General features: G+C 42.0%; 1 protein-coding gene across 1 annotated transcript; it reads right to left on the reverse strand.

Annotated features, from left to right (window-relative positions):
• Positions 1 to 127: 127 nt before the first annotated feature.
• LOC147433071 (uncharacterized) lies at positions 128 to 19,228 on the reverse strand. The gene is made up of 4 exons (XM_086492030.1): positions 19,103 to 19,228; positions 18,931 to 19,023; positions 18,703 to 18,888; positions 128 to 1,054 (listed from the first exon to the last, which is right to left on the reverse strand). Exons 1-4 carry the CDS (start codon positions 19,226 to 19,228, stop codon positions 134 to 136), a joined length of 1,326 nt encoding a protein of 441 aa, XP_086348156.1. The 3' UTR covers positions 128 to 133.
• Positions 19,229 to 20,386: the final 1,158 nt, after the last annotated feature.

Here is a 20,386-nt window from a genome sequence, read left to right on the forward strand (position 1 = left end):
ACACAATCCTCCCCTCAAAACACACTAGGGTGAAGCACACAATTCACAAGACTCCCCTAGACACAAAGGCTGTAGGCACACACAAGCCCCCCTTGGCACAAATAGAGGGTAAGGTACACAAGAGAGATAATGCTCACAACACGTCATCATAAACCAAGCCAATATTGTTGTCTTTATCTTCGTCAGAATCTTCAGTGGTGGCAAGGTTGATTTGTGCTTTTGGTTTATCCTTGAAATGCTCTTTGTAATTGGTAACTTGTGAAGATTTATCTTTGAGTCTGCAATATTTTGTAGCATGGTTGTTTTTGCCACAAATGCAACAAGGGTTGATTTCATAGCAATCCTTTGAAAGGTGATTTGTTCTGCCACAGTGTGTGCACTTTAAGTTGATTTTGTGATTGCGGTTGTAGCGGTTGGATGAGACCACATAAGCACCACTTGACTGTTGTTGACTGCCTTTGAGTTTCTTTTCGTGCTCTTGAAGAGAGTTTATTACATGTTCAATTTTAGGGATCGGGTCTTTCTCTTTCAGCACTGTTACAATTTGGCCAAAATCTGCATTTGGTACTGCTTTGAGAAGCACATCAATTTGGTCTTCATTATCTATAGGGCATTTTATATATGTCAACTGTGTGCAAATACTTTTGAGCCTATTGACTAGAGATGACACATCTTCTCCAGGCTCCATAAGCAGTCCATAAAGTTGCATTTTTAATGCAATTTTGGAATGCTTGGCAATAGCACCAAAATGTTGCTCCAAAGTTATCCATGCATCATGTGCAATGGTGCAATCATCTAAATAATGCACAAAGTTGTTGTCAAGTGAAGTGAGTAAAATGCCGAGAGCTTGCTCATATTTAGCTGCAAACTGTGCTAAGCTCTGTCGCATTTCCACTCTGTCATCGTCATTTGGTGCCTTAATGACGGACCATAACTGCTTTCGCATCAAGTACCCCTTGGTTTTTGCCTGCCACGTGTGGAAGCCATGCCGTGTGCAGTGAGAGGAAGGTCTTACCCGGGTGAATGGGCAGGGTCTAGTCCTCGTGAGCACTTGCTTCAAAGGTTTTTACAAATTATTCGTGAAGTCACTCTCCAAAATGGAGCACCTCTTCACCGAAAATTTGCGGTATATTTCGAGGCTCAAAAGATTTCAAATTTATGGTTACAAAAATATGAGAACTTTGGTGAGCACGAAAGATGGGAAGCCTTTGACAGAAGGTTTGATGAAGTCGTGTCGAAACCTTCCGCAAGATTCAATGCTTTGGGGGGATCGGAGTCCTCCTCTTTGATGAAATTCTAAGAGAGCGTGGTGTCAAGCTCGACTACTGTGGGAAGGCCCCCTTCTAGCAGAATTGTGAGTTCGAGGTGGTTGAGGTAGTCCGTGCTATGGGAACATGACTTTGAAGGCTTCTGAATGTGAACTATTGCAAAATAATGTGAGCTTTTACTTTTTGTCGATGGTGAGCACGTGTTGCAGGTAGAAGCAGTTGGGCACGACGGCCTGTGTGCAGGGCAATGGTTTACAGTGAGGGCGACCAACTGCAGTTGAGGCCGCGTTGCACGGGAAGCCAGTCGGAGGTGTGTGGGCGGTAGGCAGCTTCCTGAAGGGGGCGGGACTGCAGAGCAACTTGGAGCACCGAGTTGAGAGTTGCGTGGCTGAGAAGCTATACATGGTGAGTTGTTGAGGCCTCGTTTTGCAGGTAATGATGATGATGGTCGGTGGAGGTTGGCGAGCAGAAAGCGGTGTTGACTGGGTAGCGCGGCAGACTGAAGGTATTTGCCAGCTGTGATGGTAGCCGAGAACGGGCAGGTAGGAGGTTGACTGGGCAGCGGGACTATGGGAGTTTTTGAGCCGACTCAGTCGAGGACGAGGTAGCAGGTTTAATGTCTTCACCTTTGATGCTTTTGGATAGCACAAGATAGGAAGAGGTGAGGCGGGTGAGCAGTGAAGCAAGTTAGCATTTTTTGGCGCCACAAGCTGGCCACATGTGCGAGCTAAAAGGTGGCTCGTTTACAGCGAGCAATAAGTGCCGAATTTGGACGTTGCTACCGATGCTGCCAAGCGTTTTCAAGTTTTCAATAAAGTCAAAAATAGACTTTCACGTTCATCCTTCACTACCATGTAGTTTCTAGAGTGAGCGTCCACCAAATGACACATACACATACTCTTTGTCTCTCTCTCTCTCTCTCTCTCTCTCTTACAGGCTCAAACTCATACACACATGAATTTGTCAAGATAGAATAATAGTCTTAATCACCTCCAAAAGCAAAGATCAAGGGTACTGCTAAAAGCTCTTCCAAAACACAATAAAAGTATGCAATTGTAAAGTCGAAGTGGAGCTTCCGGCTATACAATAAATCAAGCAAAAACAACACAAAGATAGTACAAAGAGCAAAACTAGGCTATAATATGTATTTATTGAGCCCAAAACCTATTGCAATCACTTATGTAAGGGTAGTGGCTCTAAACATTAAGCCATGAACTTGCCCAAGACAAAAGCGATTAGCAAATAGATTAGTTCTAATCTAAATGCAAATGCATAGAAATTGAATCAATTTTGTGAGCGAAGAGGGGACTCACAAAATCTAGCATAGGAGGAGATGCCTAGGATCTAATTAGATTAGGAGATGCTAATCTAGGAAAAGCTTTGTTACCAGTTGTAAGGTTAAGGTGAATGTGTTAGTGTGCCATTCATGGCATAAGCATGCTTGGAGAGGTTAGTGTAGAGCTTGAAAGAGAAACTATTGCACAATACAATATAGACTATACTTGCAAATGATAAAGCTTAATATTATTCAGCAGAACCTGCCTCTATATAGGCTTTTGGAAATAGGCAGCCTTTGACACATAAGCACAAAAGGTGGCTGCCAATGCACAATACAAATGGCTTTCTCTTTAAAAAGGTTACAAGAGGTCTCTCACATGGCTTGACACATAAGGCTTTTCTAGGTGGAAGAGACTATTCATATAAGAGATGCAGCAAAACTCGAATCCCAATACAGATTGTTCAGACAATGAAGAGGTTGATGACTTGGTGCTTGTGATAGATGGCAAAATGTAAATATATTTTCATGATAATGTATCTACTCTATCTCATTGTAGCTCCCTATTGAGCTATATATCTCACTTTTTTTATTTAAGAGCAACAAAGTCAAGTATTGAAGAGAGTTCACATAAACATAAGTATTGTTCTCAAATCCTGAACAAAGTGACATCTATAAACCATTCTCAACAAAGTCATCAATTAGTAACTCCAAAACAAATTCACTACCATAAACATCTAGAGAGAATACAATGCGTCTCAAAAAAGGATGGGATAAATTGCCATTAAAATTCTCAACTACAGTCTACAATGTCTTTTAGAAATTGTGATATCCACTGCTTCTTCAAGATCTGCGTTCAATGCTGCCTCAAGCATATCCACCATTTCTTGAATATCTGCCTCGTGACTTGGTCCTACCTCCTCAGGCAAGGGACAGAGAGGATCGTACCACGCTTCATATCTGGCAAGTTTTTTCTTTAAAACAACTACTTCTTCTTCTTTGGCTGCCAACTTCTCTTGTAGAGAGAGAATGCTCTCTCCTTGGCTGGCTAGTGTAGCCCCTTGAGACACAATATTAACAATTTGTTCATGCTCATCTGGTAGGAGCACAACTGGCCTCTTTCATGCAGGTGGATCTGCCTCCCCACGATGTGCTTGTGCCCTTTCTTTAGGTCTTCCAAGTCTGACACCAGCATCAAAGTGACGGTTTGTCCAAAGGATGCGCTTCTTCATTATATCTTGCACGAAGACTTGTTGGATGAAGTACATGGCAACTTGATTATTGTTAGGTAGACTTTGTTCCTTTTGGATGAAGCGTAGGAGCAACACACACACACGAGCCCTTTGTGTTGAAAATTTGAGATTTTCAATGGTGTCGTTGCCTTGGCACGACCTGAGCCTTGAATAGTACATCGTGCACAAAAAAAGAGGGACAACACTTGCGTACGTCTTCCAATTTCATTGGCTCCCCCTCCAAACCTTCGGGCTCCGTGGACTCTGTAAAGAATGAGGATGCAAGAGAGCTACACAAGACAAGCACAAAGCACACAGAGATGGAAAGCTTCTTCTTCTTCTTCACAGAAAAGAGAGTACAAAATGACTAAGTGCTAAAGCTGAAAAGTAGCACATATGTACATGCGGTCACTAAGTGTGAACTCGCTAGAAGCGTACTAGGCTGGCACTATAAGTGTAGTCCAGCTGTAGAATCACTGGCAGAGATCCTCCGTGTCGGTCACCTAACGCGCCAGTGAGTAAATGCCGTAAGCGGCCAAGACCCGTAGTGGATGCCAGCTCAAGGTGTAGAGCTCGACATCTCAACACTCCCCCTCGAGCTCTGCATGTCGCAGAGTCCAAGCATAGTCCGGAAACGTCGAAGCTTCTCGGCTCCAAGGGCCTTGGTAAAGATATCCGTTATCTGCTCCTCTGTGCTGACGTAGACCAAGTCGATGTCGCCCGCCAACACTCGCTCTCGAACGTAGTGGTAATGGACCTCTATGTGTTTGGTCCTGGCATGGAACACTGGGTTCCTAGCCAACTGCATGCTGCTGAGGTTGTCACAATGGATGAAAATCTGCTGGTCCACCTGCACTCCCAAGTCCTCAAGTAATGTGCGTAGCCAAGCTACCTCGCACGCCGCAACTGCTGCACCTCTGTACTCGGCCTCTGTGCTCGATAAAGCAACCGTAGGCTGCTTTTTGCTGCTCCAAGTAACAGCAGCACTCCCAAAAGAGAACATGAAGCCACTCGTAGATCTCCTATCAACAATGCTACCTGCCCAATCTGCATCTGTATACCCATACAATGCTAATGGTGCATCTGCTGCATAGAACAATGCGTAGTCAAGAGTACCTTGCACATACCTAAGTGTGCGTCGTACTCCATCCAAATGTGGCTTCCTCGGAAGTTGCATGAACTGACTCTCCAAGCCTACTATGTAGCTCAAGTCTGGCCTCGTGATAGTCAAGTAGATTAGACTACCCACAATCTTCCTGTACATGTTGACATCCTCAACAACATCACCCTTCTCTGCACTCGGCTTTGCATTCACATCCAAGGGAATAGAAATTGGCTTACAATCAGCCATACCATACTTTGACAACATGTCCAAAGCATACTGTCTCTGTGATAGCCATACACCCTCTGGAGTCCTGATCACTTCAATGCCAAGAAAGTAGCGCAATTCGCCTAAATCTTTCATTTCAAACTCCTGTTTGAGAAGACCCTTCACATGGTCAATCTCCATAGCATTGTCACCAACAATAATAAGGTCATCTACATATATGGTAATGACCACAATCCCCACATCACTCTCACGTACATAGAGTGAATGATCAGCATGAGCTCTCCTAAAACCAATACTGACAAGATACTTGGCAATCCTGTCATACCATGCTCTAGAGCCCTGCTTCAAACCATACAAAGCTTTGAGAAGTCTGCATACATAATCTGGGTAACCTGGATCGACATAACCAGGTGGCTGATCCATATACACTTCCTCTTGCAACTCACCATTCAAGAAGGCATTCTTTACATCCATTTGATGCATAATCCATCCTCTAGATGCAGCCACTGCTATGACAGCTCTCACTGTCGTCATCTTTGCCACTGGAGCAAAGGTCTCCTCATAGTCTATGCCATACGTCTGTGCATAACCCTTTGCGACCAGCCTTGCCTTGTGACGCTCAATGTTACCATCAGCCTTATGCTTGGTTTTATACACCCATTTACAGCCAATAGCTTTCTTGCCACTTGGCAATGGCACCAACTCCCATGTGTCATTTGCCTCCAATGCAGCCATCTCTTCATTCATTGCATCATCCCAATGCACATTTCCAACTGCATCCTCAAAACATGTGGGCTCCACATCCTGTATCACCTTAGCCATGTAGGCTTGGTGATGCGCTAGATACCCATCATAAGTCAATTTCTGAACTGGATTTCTGACTCTATTATATCTGCGCGGTCCTGGGTCACTCCTTTGCCCTCTAGCATCTTCTTGTACTTTCCTTACACCAGGTATCCTGACAGCCGGAATTCCAAATTCCTCATCAAGACTTTGTTCAGAACCATCTGAATCCATGTCTACATGTGAAAAACCTGATGATGCATCAACCATAAAGGGAGGTTCATCAACCTTTTCCTTTCCTTTTCGTGATACATTCCCTGTACCTGTTGGTGGAGTAACCTGCGTACGTAGTCTACCATTCCATGGTTTCTCAACAGAGCCACGAGAAGAGGACTCTTGTGGTCCACTCAAAACCTGTGACTGTGGCCTCACATTTTGTACAACCACATCATCTTTTACATCAGTACCAATAGTGCCATGTGCATTACTGTACCAACTGCTCATCTCATCAAAGACTACATCTCTGCTCACTCGTAATTCTCGTGTAGTAGGATTGTAGCACCTGTACCCCTTTTGTTCAAGGGAATATCCCACAAGAATACATTTCTCTGCTTTAGGATCCAATTTCCTACGCAACTCATTTGGTACATGCACGTAAGCTATGCAGCCAAACACTTTCAAGTGTGCCAAATTAGGCTTTGTACCTGTAAACTTTTCCTCAGGTGTTACATCATGCACCGCAGCTGTAGGTGTCCTGTTCATAATGTACACAACTGTATTTACAGCTTCAGCCCAGAAATGATGAGGCATGTTCTTCTCATTCATCAATGCACGTGCAACCTCTGCAATGTGCCTGTTTTTCCTTTCTGCGACCCCATTCTGCTGTGGAGTATATCTGCATGTAAACTGCCTGTGTATACCATGCATTCGCAGAAAATCTGAAAAATCATTGGAGAAGTACTCTCCCCCTCCATATGACCTCAATGTCTTGATTTGCATATCTGTCTCCTTCTCAATCATGACTTTGAAGTCTTGAAAGTGACCAAACACTTCACTTTTGTTACGCATGAAGTAGACCCATACTTTCCTTGTATGGTCATCAATGAAAGAGACATAATACCTGCAACCATGTATACTTGCAGTATCGGTTGGACCCCAAACATCTGTGTGCACCACCTCAAGTGGCCTTTTACATACATTGCGCTCATGTGGAAATGAGCCCTTTGACTGTTTTCCAAACTGGCATGCTGCACACACTTTATGCATACCATCCACCTTGAATTTGGGCAAACCTTTTACAATCTGTTTTGATTGCATGCTGCGCAATCTCTGCTCATTGACATGGCCAATGAGTTTGTGCCAAATGTCAACATCAGCCACAACACCTGTGCCCTGTGCAAATAATGCAGCTTTTACCTCAGGCATGTCTACATTCAGCGTAAACATTCTGCCCACACATTTGCCCTCTGTGATCAGCTTACAACCATTCTGGAAATCTTCTACATAACAGCCATTTGGATTGAAGCGAACCTGCAAACCCTGCTCAACCATTTGTCCAACAGAAACAAGATTCTTTGTAATGTTTGGGACATGAAGTACATCTGCTAAGTACTTTGATTTCCCACTCTTCGTATTTAGAGGTATGTCCCCTACATGAGCAATGGGGTGAGCTGTATCATCTCCTGTCTGCACATAGCCTGACACATCTGGTTTGCGCATATCTCTAAACCACTCTCCACGAGACGTCATGTGATTAGAGGCACCTGAATCCACATACCAAACATCATCTTGGGTGGAATTCTCTGCAGTCATTGTATTCATTACATGTTGCATAACAAACATGCGCTCGTTTTTGCTGTCATCTGTATCTCTGCTAGTAGATGCATAGTTGCCCTGTTCTCTCTTTCTACTTGCTTTTCCCTTTGGACAGTCACGTGACATGTGACCTCTTTCACCACAAGTCCAACATTCTCTACTATTTGGAGTATGTTGCTGCCTGCTTGATCCTGCACCACGACCTCTTTGACTCCCCCTGCCTTGAGACTGGTTTCCCCTGCCACCTGTATTGTTTTGATTTGATTGACCTTCCAGAAATTGGCCCCTGCAACCCCTTAGGCCTCGACCACGACCTCTACCTCTACCTCTGTTGGAGTTAGAATAGAAGGCCTGTTCAGAATTATTTCTGCCATGAGAAGAAGATGTGTCAAGGTTCTTCTCCTCAAGAATAAGCATAGAAATCAAATCTTGGAACACGGGGATGTCGTCTCTTGTATTCATGGAAGACCTAAAATGTACATACTCATCTCCTAGACCATCCAAGCATGCACGGACAATGTCATCGTCTTCCACTGAGACTTTAATAGATCCAAGAGCCTCAATGATACTCTTGATCTTCAAGGCATAATCATTGATTGAGAGGTTGTTCCTCTTAACCTGATTTAGCGCCGACTTTAGTTGAAGCTTCCTGGCCTTGGTGTTCACCTCAAACACTCTGCCTAAGTTTCTCCATGCAATGGCGGGGGTTTCAGCATCCTGTAGATAGCCCATCATGCCATCTGTGATGCTCATAGACAGCCAATACATCACTTTGCTCTGGCCTTGTTGCCAGTCCCTCAAAGCTTTCCTTTGTTCTGCTGTAGCATTTGCCTCGGGAATCTCTGGTTCCTTTTCATTGTCTCCTTCTACATAGTCCCAATAACCTTTTCCTTTTAGGAAATTTGTTATTCTGAACTTCCATGCAGGGTAGTTATTTTTCTCAAGCTTCTCAGTAACAATCTGACTGAAACCGTCAGACATCTTGAAGCACTAAGACAAAATAGGTGCAATCTGCAAAAACCTGCAAATCTGCTGAACCTACTATCGTGGTACCTATAACGCTTTCTACACTCAACGAGTGTCCACAATCAAACGTACATACAACCACTGTACTTGTACAGTAAATCTCTGTGTATTACACTTGGAGACCTATTCAGAAACTTGTACGAAAAACCCCTAAAAATTTTTCCGTTGTGTGGGGCGCCTTCGGCATCTGGTCGTGGATTGCGAACGAAGGGATTGTGATGCTCTTGCTCTCTTAGCCTCTCTTGCCTGCACCAGGCTCTGATACCATGTAAAGAATGAGGATGCAAGAGAGCTACACAAGACAAGCACAAAGCACACAGAGATGGAAAGCTTCTTCTTCTTCTTCACAGAAAAGAGAGTACAAAATGACTAAGTGCTAAAGCTGAAAAGTAGCACATATGTACATGCGGTCACTAAGTGTGAACTCGCTAGAAGCGTAATAGGCTGGCACTATAAGTGTAGTCCAGCTGTAGAATCACTGGCAGAGATCCTCCGTGTCGGTCACCTAACGCGCCAGTGAGTAAATGCCGTAAGCGGCCAAGACCCGTAGTGGATGCCAGCTCAAGGTGTAGAGCTCGACATCTCAACAGACTCAACAAAGAATAAGGAGAGATATTGAGCCCCGTAACGCATGCTCTCCTCTCTAAGGATGCGTTGAGACTCTTCATGGTCGAGCTCACTGTCGACATTGGGATAATGTATGGGGCTTCCATTTCCTATCAAATCACACGTGAATAAATAACTAGATCAAAACAATAGATACACATTGATTAAAAAACTACAATCAATGGTACAATTAATGTTCAACATACACAATTTCAAAATTCACATCTCTCTTATCAATTTGACAACATCAATGTAATAAAAGAGCATGAAATTTCAAGACAATGGACATGAGACAAGACAAAACTATTTCATTGCAAAGTATAGACACGTTTTCAAATTACAAGGTATGATTTTAAATTTCAATCATTGGATGGCCTCAAGCCTGCACTATCTGGGAGTGTGCGACCAACATGCTTAATGCCTTGAAACATGCTGAGGAGATCATGTGAGGACTTGCACTGGGTGGGATTGGTAGATACACAAGTGTGCAGGACTTCTTGAAAGCGTATGAGGAAAGTGATATAATTAGTGTCATCATCCTTAGGTAAATATTTAAGGAGTTCTTGAATGTATTTACAAAGGGAGTAGATATCTTGGCTGCGCGTGTAGACTGGAGGATTTGTCGATATACATTGAACATCATTGTGAGTGATGTTATTCGCGTGCAAGAAGATGAAGGTTCGGAGAAATCCATTAATGATAGGCCATATATTCTTCTTGACGGCTTCAACGGTCCCCTTGGCGTCTCTAAAACCCTTGCTCAAGGCCACATTCTTCCCCTCCTTTTGGAGTCTCTCTAGCCAGTGGTCGAGGTTTCCACCATTCCACATCTTGAAGATGACGGTGGGAGCTTGCGTGGCATGTCTTGCCAATCTTAGAGCAGCAATGATTCCACTATGAGTTCTATTCATAATTGTGGCCTCATGCAGCGCTATGTCATTGGCACTCTTTTGGACATCACCCTTGATTAGCTTGCCAATGTAAAATTCATCTATGAAGGTTTCATGATTGACTTTCTCCTTTGTGACCATGCTATATCTACCTTCTCCAATGCTTGCCATTTGTGGAAATTCAATGCAAGCCATGCGCATGATGACGAGGTTGCATGGGTCTAAACTTCCCATGTTGGGCGGCATTGGATCATTGCTAGAGATTGGTACTTCCGAAGCGGCAAGCACTTCGGGTACATCCTTGGGCTCTTCTTCGATCCTTGGTCTCTTTCCGTGTTGCTTCATGCTTTTGTAGAGGACCTCTACTTCCTTCATGTGGTCCATGAAGCCAGACTTCCCTTTAATTTTCTTGTCAAGGGTTTCTGCAACTCTACAAACTTGCCCTATGATTTGACAACCACCCCAAAATTCTACTAGAGGCAAATTAGAGTTGTGCTTGGAAAAAGCAGCACTACCTTGGGGAAGGATAACAGAGGTGGAAAGAAATCTACGGTGGACCCACACACGCGAGGAAGGGGTACAAAACCTAGAAACATAAACCCTCGCTATTTGACTCAACTTTCCACCCTTGCATAGACCCCCATAGCCTCTCCCTCTGAATCATCGGGGAGCTACTCCACAGTCAATCGGAACTCAATGCCCCCTAATCGTACCCCACCCTTAATGTCCACTATGAAATGAAACTCTATCAAACCTTCCTACTAATCGTACTTGCTTTGTTTACACCCTGATATGTGCCCAATCAACTAAAAATTTCTTATATTTTTGATTGCAAGAAATGATAGCCAAGGATCAAGTTGAAGAAGATTGACCCAACACCAACCTATTGTAAACCCCCCCCCCCCCCCCCCCCCCCCCCCCCAATATATCACCTTAAATACTTGAATGTGTACTTAGAAATAAGCTCTTTAATAAGCTTCCTTAGCCTTTTTGTATATGCATTGAATACTAGGAATGTATGCAAACGGTGCCAAGTCTCTTTTGGATGGTCCTTTATAGAGTCTATCAAGGATAAAGTCTGTAATGCTAAATCAGTTTTTTTGCTTGGAATCACAACACTTATGCCGATGCACACCAGTATACAAAGGTTTTTTGGAATAAACTAATTAAACATGTACTAACTTATGATATTTCTCAAAGATTTAATGCTCACATGATCACGTGAAATTTCTTGTGATCATTATGTTTATTATCACATTCACATAATCACAATTAACGTGATTACAAAAAGCTGGTAAGTGGTGATGTGGCAACCCACCAAAACCCCACCCGCATATGTGTTTTTCTTGGCGGGCTTACTGGAAAGCTATGTGAATTCTAAACCATGCCTGCAAGAAAAAGAAAAAAATTGAGCGGGCTTACCGAATTGGATGATTTCTATAGGTTAAGGGAAAGTCACATGAATATTTAACATGATCATGTATTTTGAAATATGATTACTCAACGTTATTAACATGTTGACGTATTTATGATCACGTTAATGAGATCCTTGATCTTCCTAATATGGATCCCTATGTACTCAAACTCTTGCATAAAGGGTTATACATTGTACCTACCCTACCTTTATGTATTGACAGAGCAAAAGAAGAACTATGGTCTTTGATCTTCACTCTAAAAAGTGATTACCATAGATCACCCTATGGATAGCATTAAAAGACTCTTCTGGGACTTTTGCCACATTAACTTACCAAGACCAAAGCCTAGAAAGAAGATCTTAAACCTAGAAAAAGAGATAGATCATATTAGAAGTAACTTCTTTGCCACATGCTTAGATAAAGCCCCCAATAACCCCGTCCTAGTATGCTAGGCATATATGATGGAACAAGCCAGGCTAAGACTGGTTGGGATTGAATTTATCCCGCATAATTAAACTCAAATGGAGGCACTACAATGAATATACCTTTCATGTGACCATTTATCATAGAAAACACACAACCACTACCCTACCTAATGGCCACATACAAAGCCCACAAAAAGGCCTTCAGGAGGATGACAAACGGAGCAAATTGCTGCTTCTCTGGGTTATCCTTACTCTTAGCTTGCATTATAAAAACATGCATCCCTAGGCTCAAAAGGAGAGTGTTCAAATTAAACCAAATAGCTCTTTTATGTCATAACATAAGGGTTCAATCTTGGTGGATTATTGATTCATTGTATGACATAACTGTGAACCTACCTACAATATCTAGTGCCATTTTCTTAGCTGACATAAAAAAGGCTATGAAAATATCCCACATGAAGGATCTATTGAAATTAAAATCTAGAATAGCCCAACTTATTACATATGCCTATGACCAATCACATAACAAATACCTATCATTCAAAAAGTTACCAAAGGATTGTATCACTAGGAATCAGTCCGACACAGAATATAAGAAAGGCATATCCATTACTAAACAACAAGCCATCTTCATCAATTCTTGACTTATAGGCAATATGATTGTCCAATGTAATGGCAAAACCAATAGACAAATCAATGGCATCCCAATGGGACTAGATTGCTCACGAGTATGGTGCAATCTCTACCTACACTCCCTGGAATATGAATACATATCAAGGAGATTTCAAGACTCAATAGGAAGATAGAATCTTACACTATTTCATAAGGCATTAAGGTCCTTTGATGGAATACTATGGGTCAACAAAAATAAACCATACCCTTTTTCTTCAACAAGACCTAGTTTAGCCCCCTTGTCTGGCAATTGACCACAATACAACCTCATTCAAAAATGGAATTGGGAATAAACCACATTTCTAAGCATGAAAAATGATATTGTGAATGGAAAATTGGAAAGGAAAAAAAGTAGATAAGGATTGTACTGCTCCATTAAATCTTCAAATACATCCATAGAGGCAGCAATAGACCATTTGGATGGGACCATGGGCATTTTTACCTATTTAAAAGCATTTTGCCCATTTCCTACATGTGCAAAATGCTAGCTACTTTTTAAAAAATGCATTATAATGCAAAGAAAATCATATGTTTTCGAATATTGAAGGGAAAGGGTGCCTTTGAAGAGACAGAGTTCCTACGAACTCAATCATAAAAACACACCCACACACACACGCACGCACGCACGTATGCAGACACATATGGATTGGGATAGTCTCTCAACAAGGCAATGCCAAGTCAATGCGTAGGCAAGTGAGCTTTCTCCTTTTTCTTTGTCTTAAAAGAAATACAAATTTACACAAATTTTTAGAAAAATATCAATATTGGTATTGAGAAAATCCCCTTGAAAAGATAAATTCAAACATATCTTCAAAAATCAAATTTTCATTAAATAACAAAATCTCCCTTTAAATTATGTTTTTTCTGTTATATGCAGTTAGACTGGTACATTTATTCTATGTAGAGTAAAAAGTCTCTTGACTTTACATTGTCAAATCCTACCCTTCACTAAATGGTAAAATCTCTCTCTCTCTCTCTCTCTCTCTCACACACACACACACACACACACACACACACAATCAGGTGCCGGTCTTCTACCATGAAGAATCTCTCTCTCTCTCTCTCTCTCACACACACACACACACACACACACACACACACACACACACACACACACACACACACAATTAGGTGCCGGTCTCCTACTATAAAGAATATTTTATGCATTGTAGTTATGCTTGACATTCATAACATGTGGGCTTCCTTTGTGACACCTTTCTTCCACTAGCTAATGATTGTTTTCTTTTGTTGGCTGTGATGGGGACAGGTATAGAGGAACCCCTTACCCTAAATGCTGCTGCAATAATATTCTCTCTATGGTTTGAAAATGGCATGCCTATGTATTATGATCAATTTCTAAGCTTTTTTCATTAACAATGAAATGGTTTTCTTTCTTCCATTTGTTACTCTTTTGAAGAGCCATGGTCTTTTGTAACCTACACACACACACACACACTCGTGGTGATAGTAATTATTATTAATTACCTATCATCTTTAACATGTTGATCTCTTCTCTCTTGGCTCGCTAAGTTTCTTTTTCTATAGGCAAGCTTTGTGGATGGGATGTTACACTTGTAGCCCTACGGTATGATAGTAGCCTACCGGCTCCTCTGTCTATTGTGCAAGGCCTACTTCTTTACATCAAAGACCCATCTTTTCATAAAACCGTGATGGATGCAGATAAAGCCGCTTTGGCTTTGTATGATACCACTGATTTACTAGTTCTTTCTCAATTGGATATCCCGGCTTGGTTCAATGTAATGGAATTGGCCTATTTAACTTGAGAGTAGAGGAAATTAATGAGAGTACTTTTTGAGAAATTATTTTGTGAGCATAGCGGGTGAACATAATTGAAGATAGCAACATAAACATAGCAATTAGTTAGCTTGGCATGAAAAATACTTTTACAAGAGAGAGAATTTAGAGAACATGACAACAGTTGAGGACTAGATTTATGTGGAGCCGTTCCCCCCTCCAATAGGCATTTGTATTATGATTTCTCCCATTAAGAGAGACTTGTTACAATACACTCTTTGTGCTCCTTGTGACCTAGGTTCATGCATCACAAGCATAACATAAAATTTGAAGAAATATTAATTTATCCCAAGCCTCGTCCGAAGACCTCAAACACCTTTGAAGGGGGAGAGAGCTAGCACGGAATGAGGGCAGGGAAGAGGAAGAATAAACATTTCATAGGAGAAAGAATTAGTTCCTCACTTATCATAACTCTTCGTGCTAGCATACATAATAGCATAGTAATGAAGATGGAGAATATGGAAAGCTTAAGCATTGAAGCATGGCTCTTGGTTGGATTTTCACTCCATAGCCAAGATTGTTGGTGTAGGCTCTCAACTTCTCAAGGAGCTTGGAGAAGGAGATGGAGCTCTTGCACTTTGCATAGCACACAATGAGAGTGTGTGTGAGTGTGTGTGGGTGAGTATACCCCCTAAGCAACCCCCTAGCTTGCTTTGGTTGACCCCCCCTTGTAGCTCATGCTTGAAGCTCATTGGACCCCTCCAGGCCTAGCCAATCACAAGCAGGAGGAATTACAAGCAACAAGGGTAGCCTTGGGACAAAGTGTCCCCCTTTACCCTTTGAGAGAGAGGACTTGATAAATGCAAACACAATTAATTAAATCTCCTAAATTATCATTGGACCCCTTGGGTGGCCAACCAATAGGCTTCATGCACACCATGAGGGCAACATGAGGAGGAACTTGACAAGTGTCCCCTTTGCTTTCTTTGTACTAGGTATGCCTTGTGTGAGTGTGTGTGTGTGTTCCCTCTCATCCCCCTCGTGTAGGGCTCGCCCCCTCCTTGTAGGGATTGAATTTTGACTTTTGACACCTCAAGCATCTCAAGCCTAGGCCCAGTTCCCACCACAAGCTTGGCCCTTAAGCACTTCAAGTTTGGGCTAGGTTCTCACCTGAAGTACAGCCCTAGCATCTCAAGCATGTCAAGCACCTCAAGAATCTCAATAATCAAGCACCTTAATCAAGCACGACAAGCACCTCGAGCTTGGGTCGAGTTCCCACCTCAAGCTCAACTCTAGCTTACCTAAGGTCAAAGGACTTTTACACTAACTATTGGAGGTCTTCAATGAATCTAAACCTAAGGTCTTATGCTCCATTGGTTTGCCTTGCTCTTTGATAGACCATCTCTCATTTGGGCCCCTTTACCATTGGCCCTATGTTGAGATAGATCTATAAGCACATGACTATATCTTAACCCTTGATCCCATTTAATCTCCCACATTAAATGATCAGTTTAATATGAGAAAATCATTCGGTTTGGTTACATATTGGATTTTATGACATTCAATATTTATGATTTGGCTAAAGATAACCCTGTTGCTGCTGTGTCAAGGCTTCTGAATGTTGCTACTAATCTTGGTAATATCCAAGATGATGACGGCAGAGAACACCGTGAATGGCTGGAGAACTCCCCTCATATTATGAGGAAGTTTATGGACATGCATGGCAAAAAGCTTCATAACGAACCCCTTATCAAGCAAAGGAAGAAGAATCTACTCCAAAGGGGCCCCTTCCTTATCTATGTCACCTCCCAATGCATCTGCAAATTGGCTAATCCCTGACGGTCTTGATGAAGATGAGGTAGCTATCACTACACAAAATTTCTCTATGGATAGCCCCTCACTTGGTATTGCTAAAAACCCCTTTGAAACCTATACTGAACCATATACCCCTGCTCGACTGCTAGAAATCTACTTGAGTGATGCTAATCACAAGCCATGGACCCTTTTACCTTACTCGCCCCTTTAACTGAAGGCCTGTTGCTTATGCTCATCAATGATAGGGACAAAGAGGCAGTGAAGATTGGGCTACAACAGATTCTTCATAACAACTGCTCCACTATCATTGAGTCTTATTCAATGGCATGCCCTTTTGTTATGAATAGCTTTGAGACCCAAATATGTAATACCTCTGTGGGTTGCCTTCTTCAAGTGAAAGGGTTAATCAGCACTATGGGCCGTGACTCTAACTATACCACCCAACTTTGGAATGTGCATCGGCCTTTCATTAAATGTGGATGTGACCACGTGGGAGAAGGGGATTTTTGCAAAGATGCCAATATCTTATGGTTTGACCATGCCCTATGGATGATTTTGCATACCTGTCAACATTCTTTCATGCCCCTTCCCTTAAGAAGTCTATGTTAACCTTCTTAAGCTGGATTGCTACTGAAGCGCAAGAGGCTATTATTTTCCTTATAAACCTTGGACAACCATCTGCCAATTCCAATGGACATGTGCAACAGGCATTTAGTCGAAGCTGCATCCCTAGTGCTAAGTCTCTGCTTTATAATTGATGCTTGATTAGTGTTGTTGCAGGTTTCAAAAGAAGCCACTGGTCGTCGCTGGTCATTAGCCCCCATCCAAAGTAAAAAGGATCGCCTTTTTATTAATGTCTTGTACTGCAACTCTCTGATGGACTTACCCACTCTAAGAACGTTTTTTGGGTAATTCTTTTTTGGATTAAACTTTGTTTTGTCCCCATCTTGGGAGATATGTATGTTCACTTGGAGCTTTAAACCTTTCTTAAATCTATTACTTTATAACTAGAAGCTTGTGTTCACTTCAACCGCTAAGCTTTGTTCTTGTTTTGTACCCCGATCGACCCTGGTTTTGTTCCTAGTCTTGGTCATGTTTTGGCTAGTGTGGATCACTTGCTAGTTCCCCCCAAGGTAAAGAAAGTACTTATGTTAGGATTAAATCACATACCTTCCTGCTCCCCTAATCTACATGAGGCTTTTGAAGAACTTTATTCGGTTTTGTTAAGACTTCTATCTGACAAAATTGTCTTCTTACCCCCTTGGATGGACATCAATACTGTTAAGCTAGCCTTTTATAATTATTGTCTTGGTTGGTTACCTAGTAAATTGGGTTATGATCCCAATGTGGATATGAATTCCATCTTTACCGCTCTCAAAAATCAATACCTTATTACATATGTTGACAAGACCCCAAACAACCCACTTTTTATCCGTAAAGCACTAGTACAAGAGGCAATTCAACAAAGACTCACTAGCAATGACTTCTCTCAATGCTTAGAAGACCCTTCTGAAATTATTAGGGATATGCTTAAAAGGATAAACATGCCAGCCTTAGCACCTTTTCCCTTCCTAATGGCATCTTTCAAATTACACAAAAATAGTTTTAGTTGTCTAACTTGTGGTTCTTCTAGTATTTACTTAGAAGTATCATTGCTTATGGCATGCCTATTGATATCTTGCCATCCCATAGTTAAAAAATAGAGCAAAGATTCTTGACCAAAAAGCTCTTCTCTGCCATAACTTAAAAATACAATCTTGGTGGATTATTAAATCCATCTATGATTGTGATTAACCTATCAAAAGGTGCTAGCTCATTCTACTCAGTAGACATTAAAAAATGTTATGAGAATATCCCTCATAATGGAGATATGGGTCTAATCCCTCTTATCAATAATCTCGTTACTTGTGCTTTCCAGGTTGCTAACACCCCCTTCATTTCTTTCTAGAACTTCCCATCATTTTGTGAAGAAGGGGTTCGGTCAAAAACCAAATATAAGAATGGACTTTCCTTCTCTTTGCATGATGTAGTTAATATCAATACTTGGTTGATTAACCATATGTACATTCAGTGCTACCAAAATTTCTACCAGCAGACTAATGGAATTCCCATGGGGCTTGTATGTTCACCCATCTGGTGTAATCTTTATCTACATGCATTGGAGTACAACTACTATGAAAAGATGATGTTGTCTCCTATCTCTAGGGTAAAGTTAATTGAGCTAGCCACCCATTTTAGTTATTTTGATTATATCCTTTGAATAGATTGTCAAAAACCAAAATGGTTCATAACCAAGGAAGGTATCTACCCACCGGAGCTCACCATTGAAGTAAAGAAAGCTTTAGAAACAAAATTCCTAAATCTTTCCCTCTCCATAATTGATGGAAAAATTACTTGAGGATCCATGCCTTTCAAATCAGAATAATCCCACGCAAAGAAATCAATATATTCCAACAGTAATTCCTTCAAATCCTCCTTGAAGCCTTCTTCCAAATGAACACTAACTCTTACCATCTTCGGATGATCCTTCGTTCCCAAATTCAAATCCTGTAAATCATCCTCCTTTACTCGAGAAACTTTCTATATCATCTTATCATACAGAGCTTCCGCTCTCTGAATTGCCTCCTTTGGCTCCAATTCTAAATCTTCAATCACTGTTTCCTCTCGGATTTTCTTCTCTTCTAAATTTTCCTGTTCTCCACCATCTGTATTCCCCTGCAAACTGATCAATTCCCAAATTGTTCTCTTTTTGTACATATTTGTCAATAATCTGCTCCACATCTACCTCAAATACCGGAACAATTGTTGGATTTGCTACCAGAAAATATGCTTCTTCATCATCCTCCAATCCTTCAGACATGTTAATTGCTTGTGCCAACATTGGCTTCGTCGCTTCTGACAATTCCTTCTTCGGCCCCATTGGTAATGTGACTTCTCTCCTTCCTTTCTTAACCGTCACTTCATTCTTTCCCCAATCTTGTTTCAGTTTAGCCGTGCGAAACCATGACCTCCCAAACAACATTGAATAGGTATTTTTGAATCGTTCATCTTGATGACTACAAAATTCACCATAAACTGCAATCCCTGAATGATAATTCCTTGCCTTCTTAGCATCCCCACTGGTTGAACTCTGCTCTGATCAGCCATACGCACTTGAAAGGGAGCTGGTTCCAACCGGACATCTTGCATCCTTAGTGTTGGAATTAGGGTTGCAGAGAAACACACACAGCTTGGAGAAGACGAAGGAAGCTCAAGGCACACAATAGAGAGTGTGTTACTTAGTGTGCACTGGAAAGATAGATATCCCTAGAGTGATGGGCGTATATACAATGCACGGGGGGAAAAAACCTCCTAAAGAGGGAAAAAATGCCCCGGCGGTCCTAGTGTGTTCACACACATCACTACCACATGTATATGGTAACAAATCCCCCCTGGAGTGATGCGGTGAACGAGAGCTGGCACATGAGTAAAGGGAAGTGCCATGCCCTGAGGACAGGATCAATCCACAAAGGGGAGTAAGCCCAAAGCTTTGCGGAAAGCTTCAAGCTTCTCACGAGACAATGCCTTTGTAAAAAGATCTGCAAGGTTGTCCTGTGTTGACACATAAGCCAAGCTGATCTCTCCTGCTGAGAGCCTCTCCCTGACATAGTGGTAATGCACCTCAATGTGCTTTGTGCGAGCATGAAAAACTGGGTTCCTCGCAACTGCCAATGCGCTCTGACTGTCAGTGTAGATAGTGTTGGCAGTGTCCTGTCCAACACCCAAGTCAGCCATAAGGCGTCTGAGCCATACACACTCAACCGTAGCTGTGAAGACTGCCCTGTACTCAGCCTCACAACTCGAAGTGGCCACAGTAGGTTGCTTCTTGCTCAACCATGATATACATGAACTGCCAAGCATGAAACAAAAACCACTTGTGGACACTCGCGTGTCAAAACAACCAGCCCAATCTGAGTCCGAAAAAGCATGTAAGTCTGGCGGCAATGATCCCCCCTTGGGATAAAACAAGCCAAGATGTAAAGTGCCACTAAGGTAGCGGAAAATCCTCTTGACAGCCTGCCAATGCTTAGACCCTGGG

This window comes from Adiantum capillus-veneris, chromosome 20, assembly GCF_014529385.1.
Source record: "Adiantum capillus-veneris isolate H3 chromosome 20, ASM1452938v2, whole genome shotgun sequence".
In the NCBI taxonomy this organism is placed as follows: domain Eukaryota; kingdom Viridiplantae; phylum Streptophyta; class Polypodiopsida; order Polypodiales; family Pteridaceae; genus Adiantum; species Adiantum capillus-veneris.

Coding starts and splice junctions, on each gene's coding strand:
- LOC147433071 (XM_086492030.1), bottom strand. CDS start 19,228: ATGGGGCCGAAGAAGGAATTGTCAGAAGCGACGAAGCCAATGTTGGCA. Junction 19,024..19,102: donor CAAATCCAACAATTGTTCCG/GTATTTGAGGTA, acceptor ATCAGTTTGCAG/GGGAATACAGATGGTGGAGA. Junction 18,889..18,930: donor TAGAATTGGAGCCAAAGGAG/GCAATTCAGAGA, acceptor AAGATGATATAG/AAAGTTTCTCGAGTAAAGGA.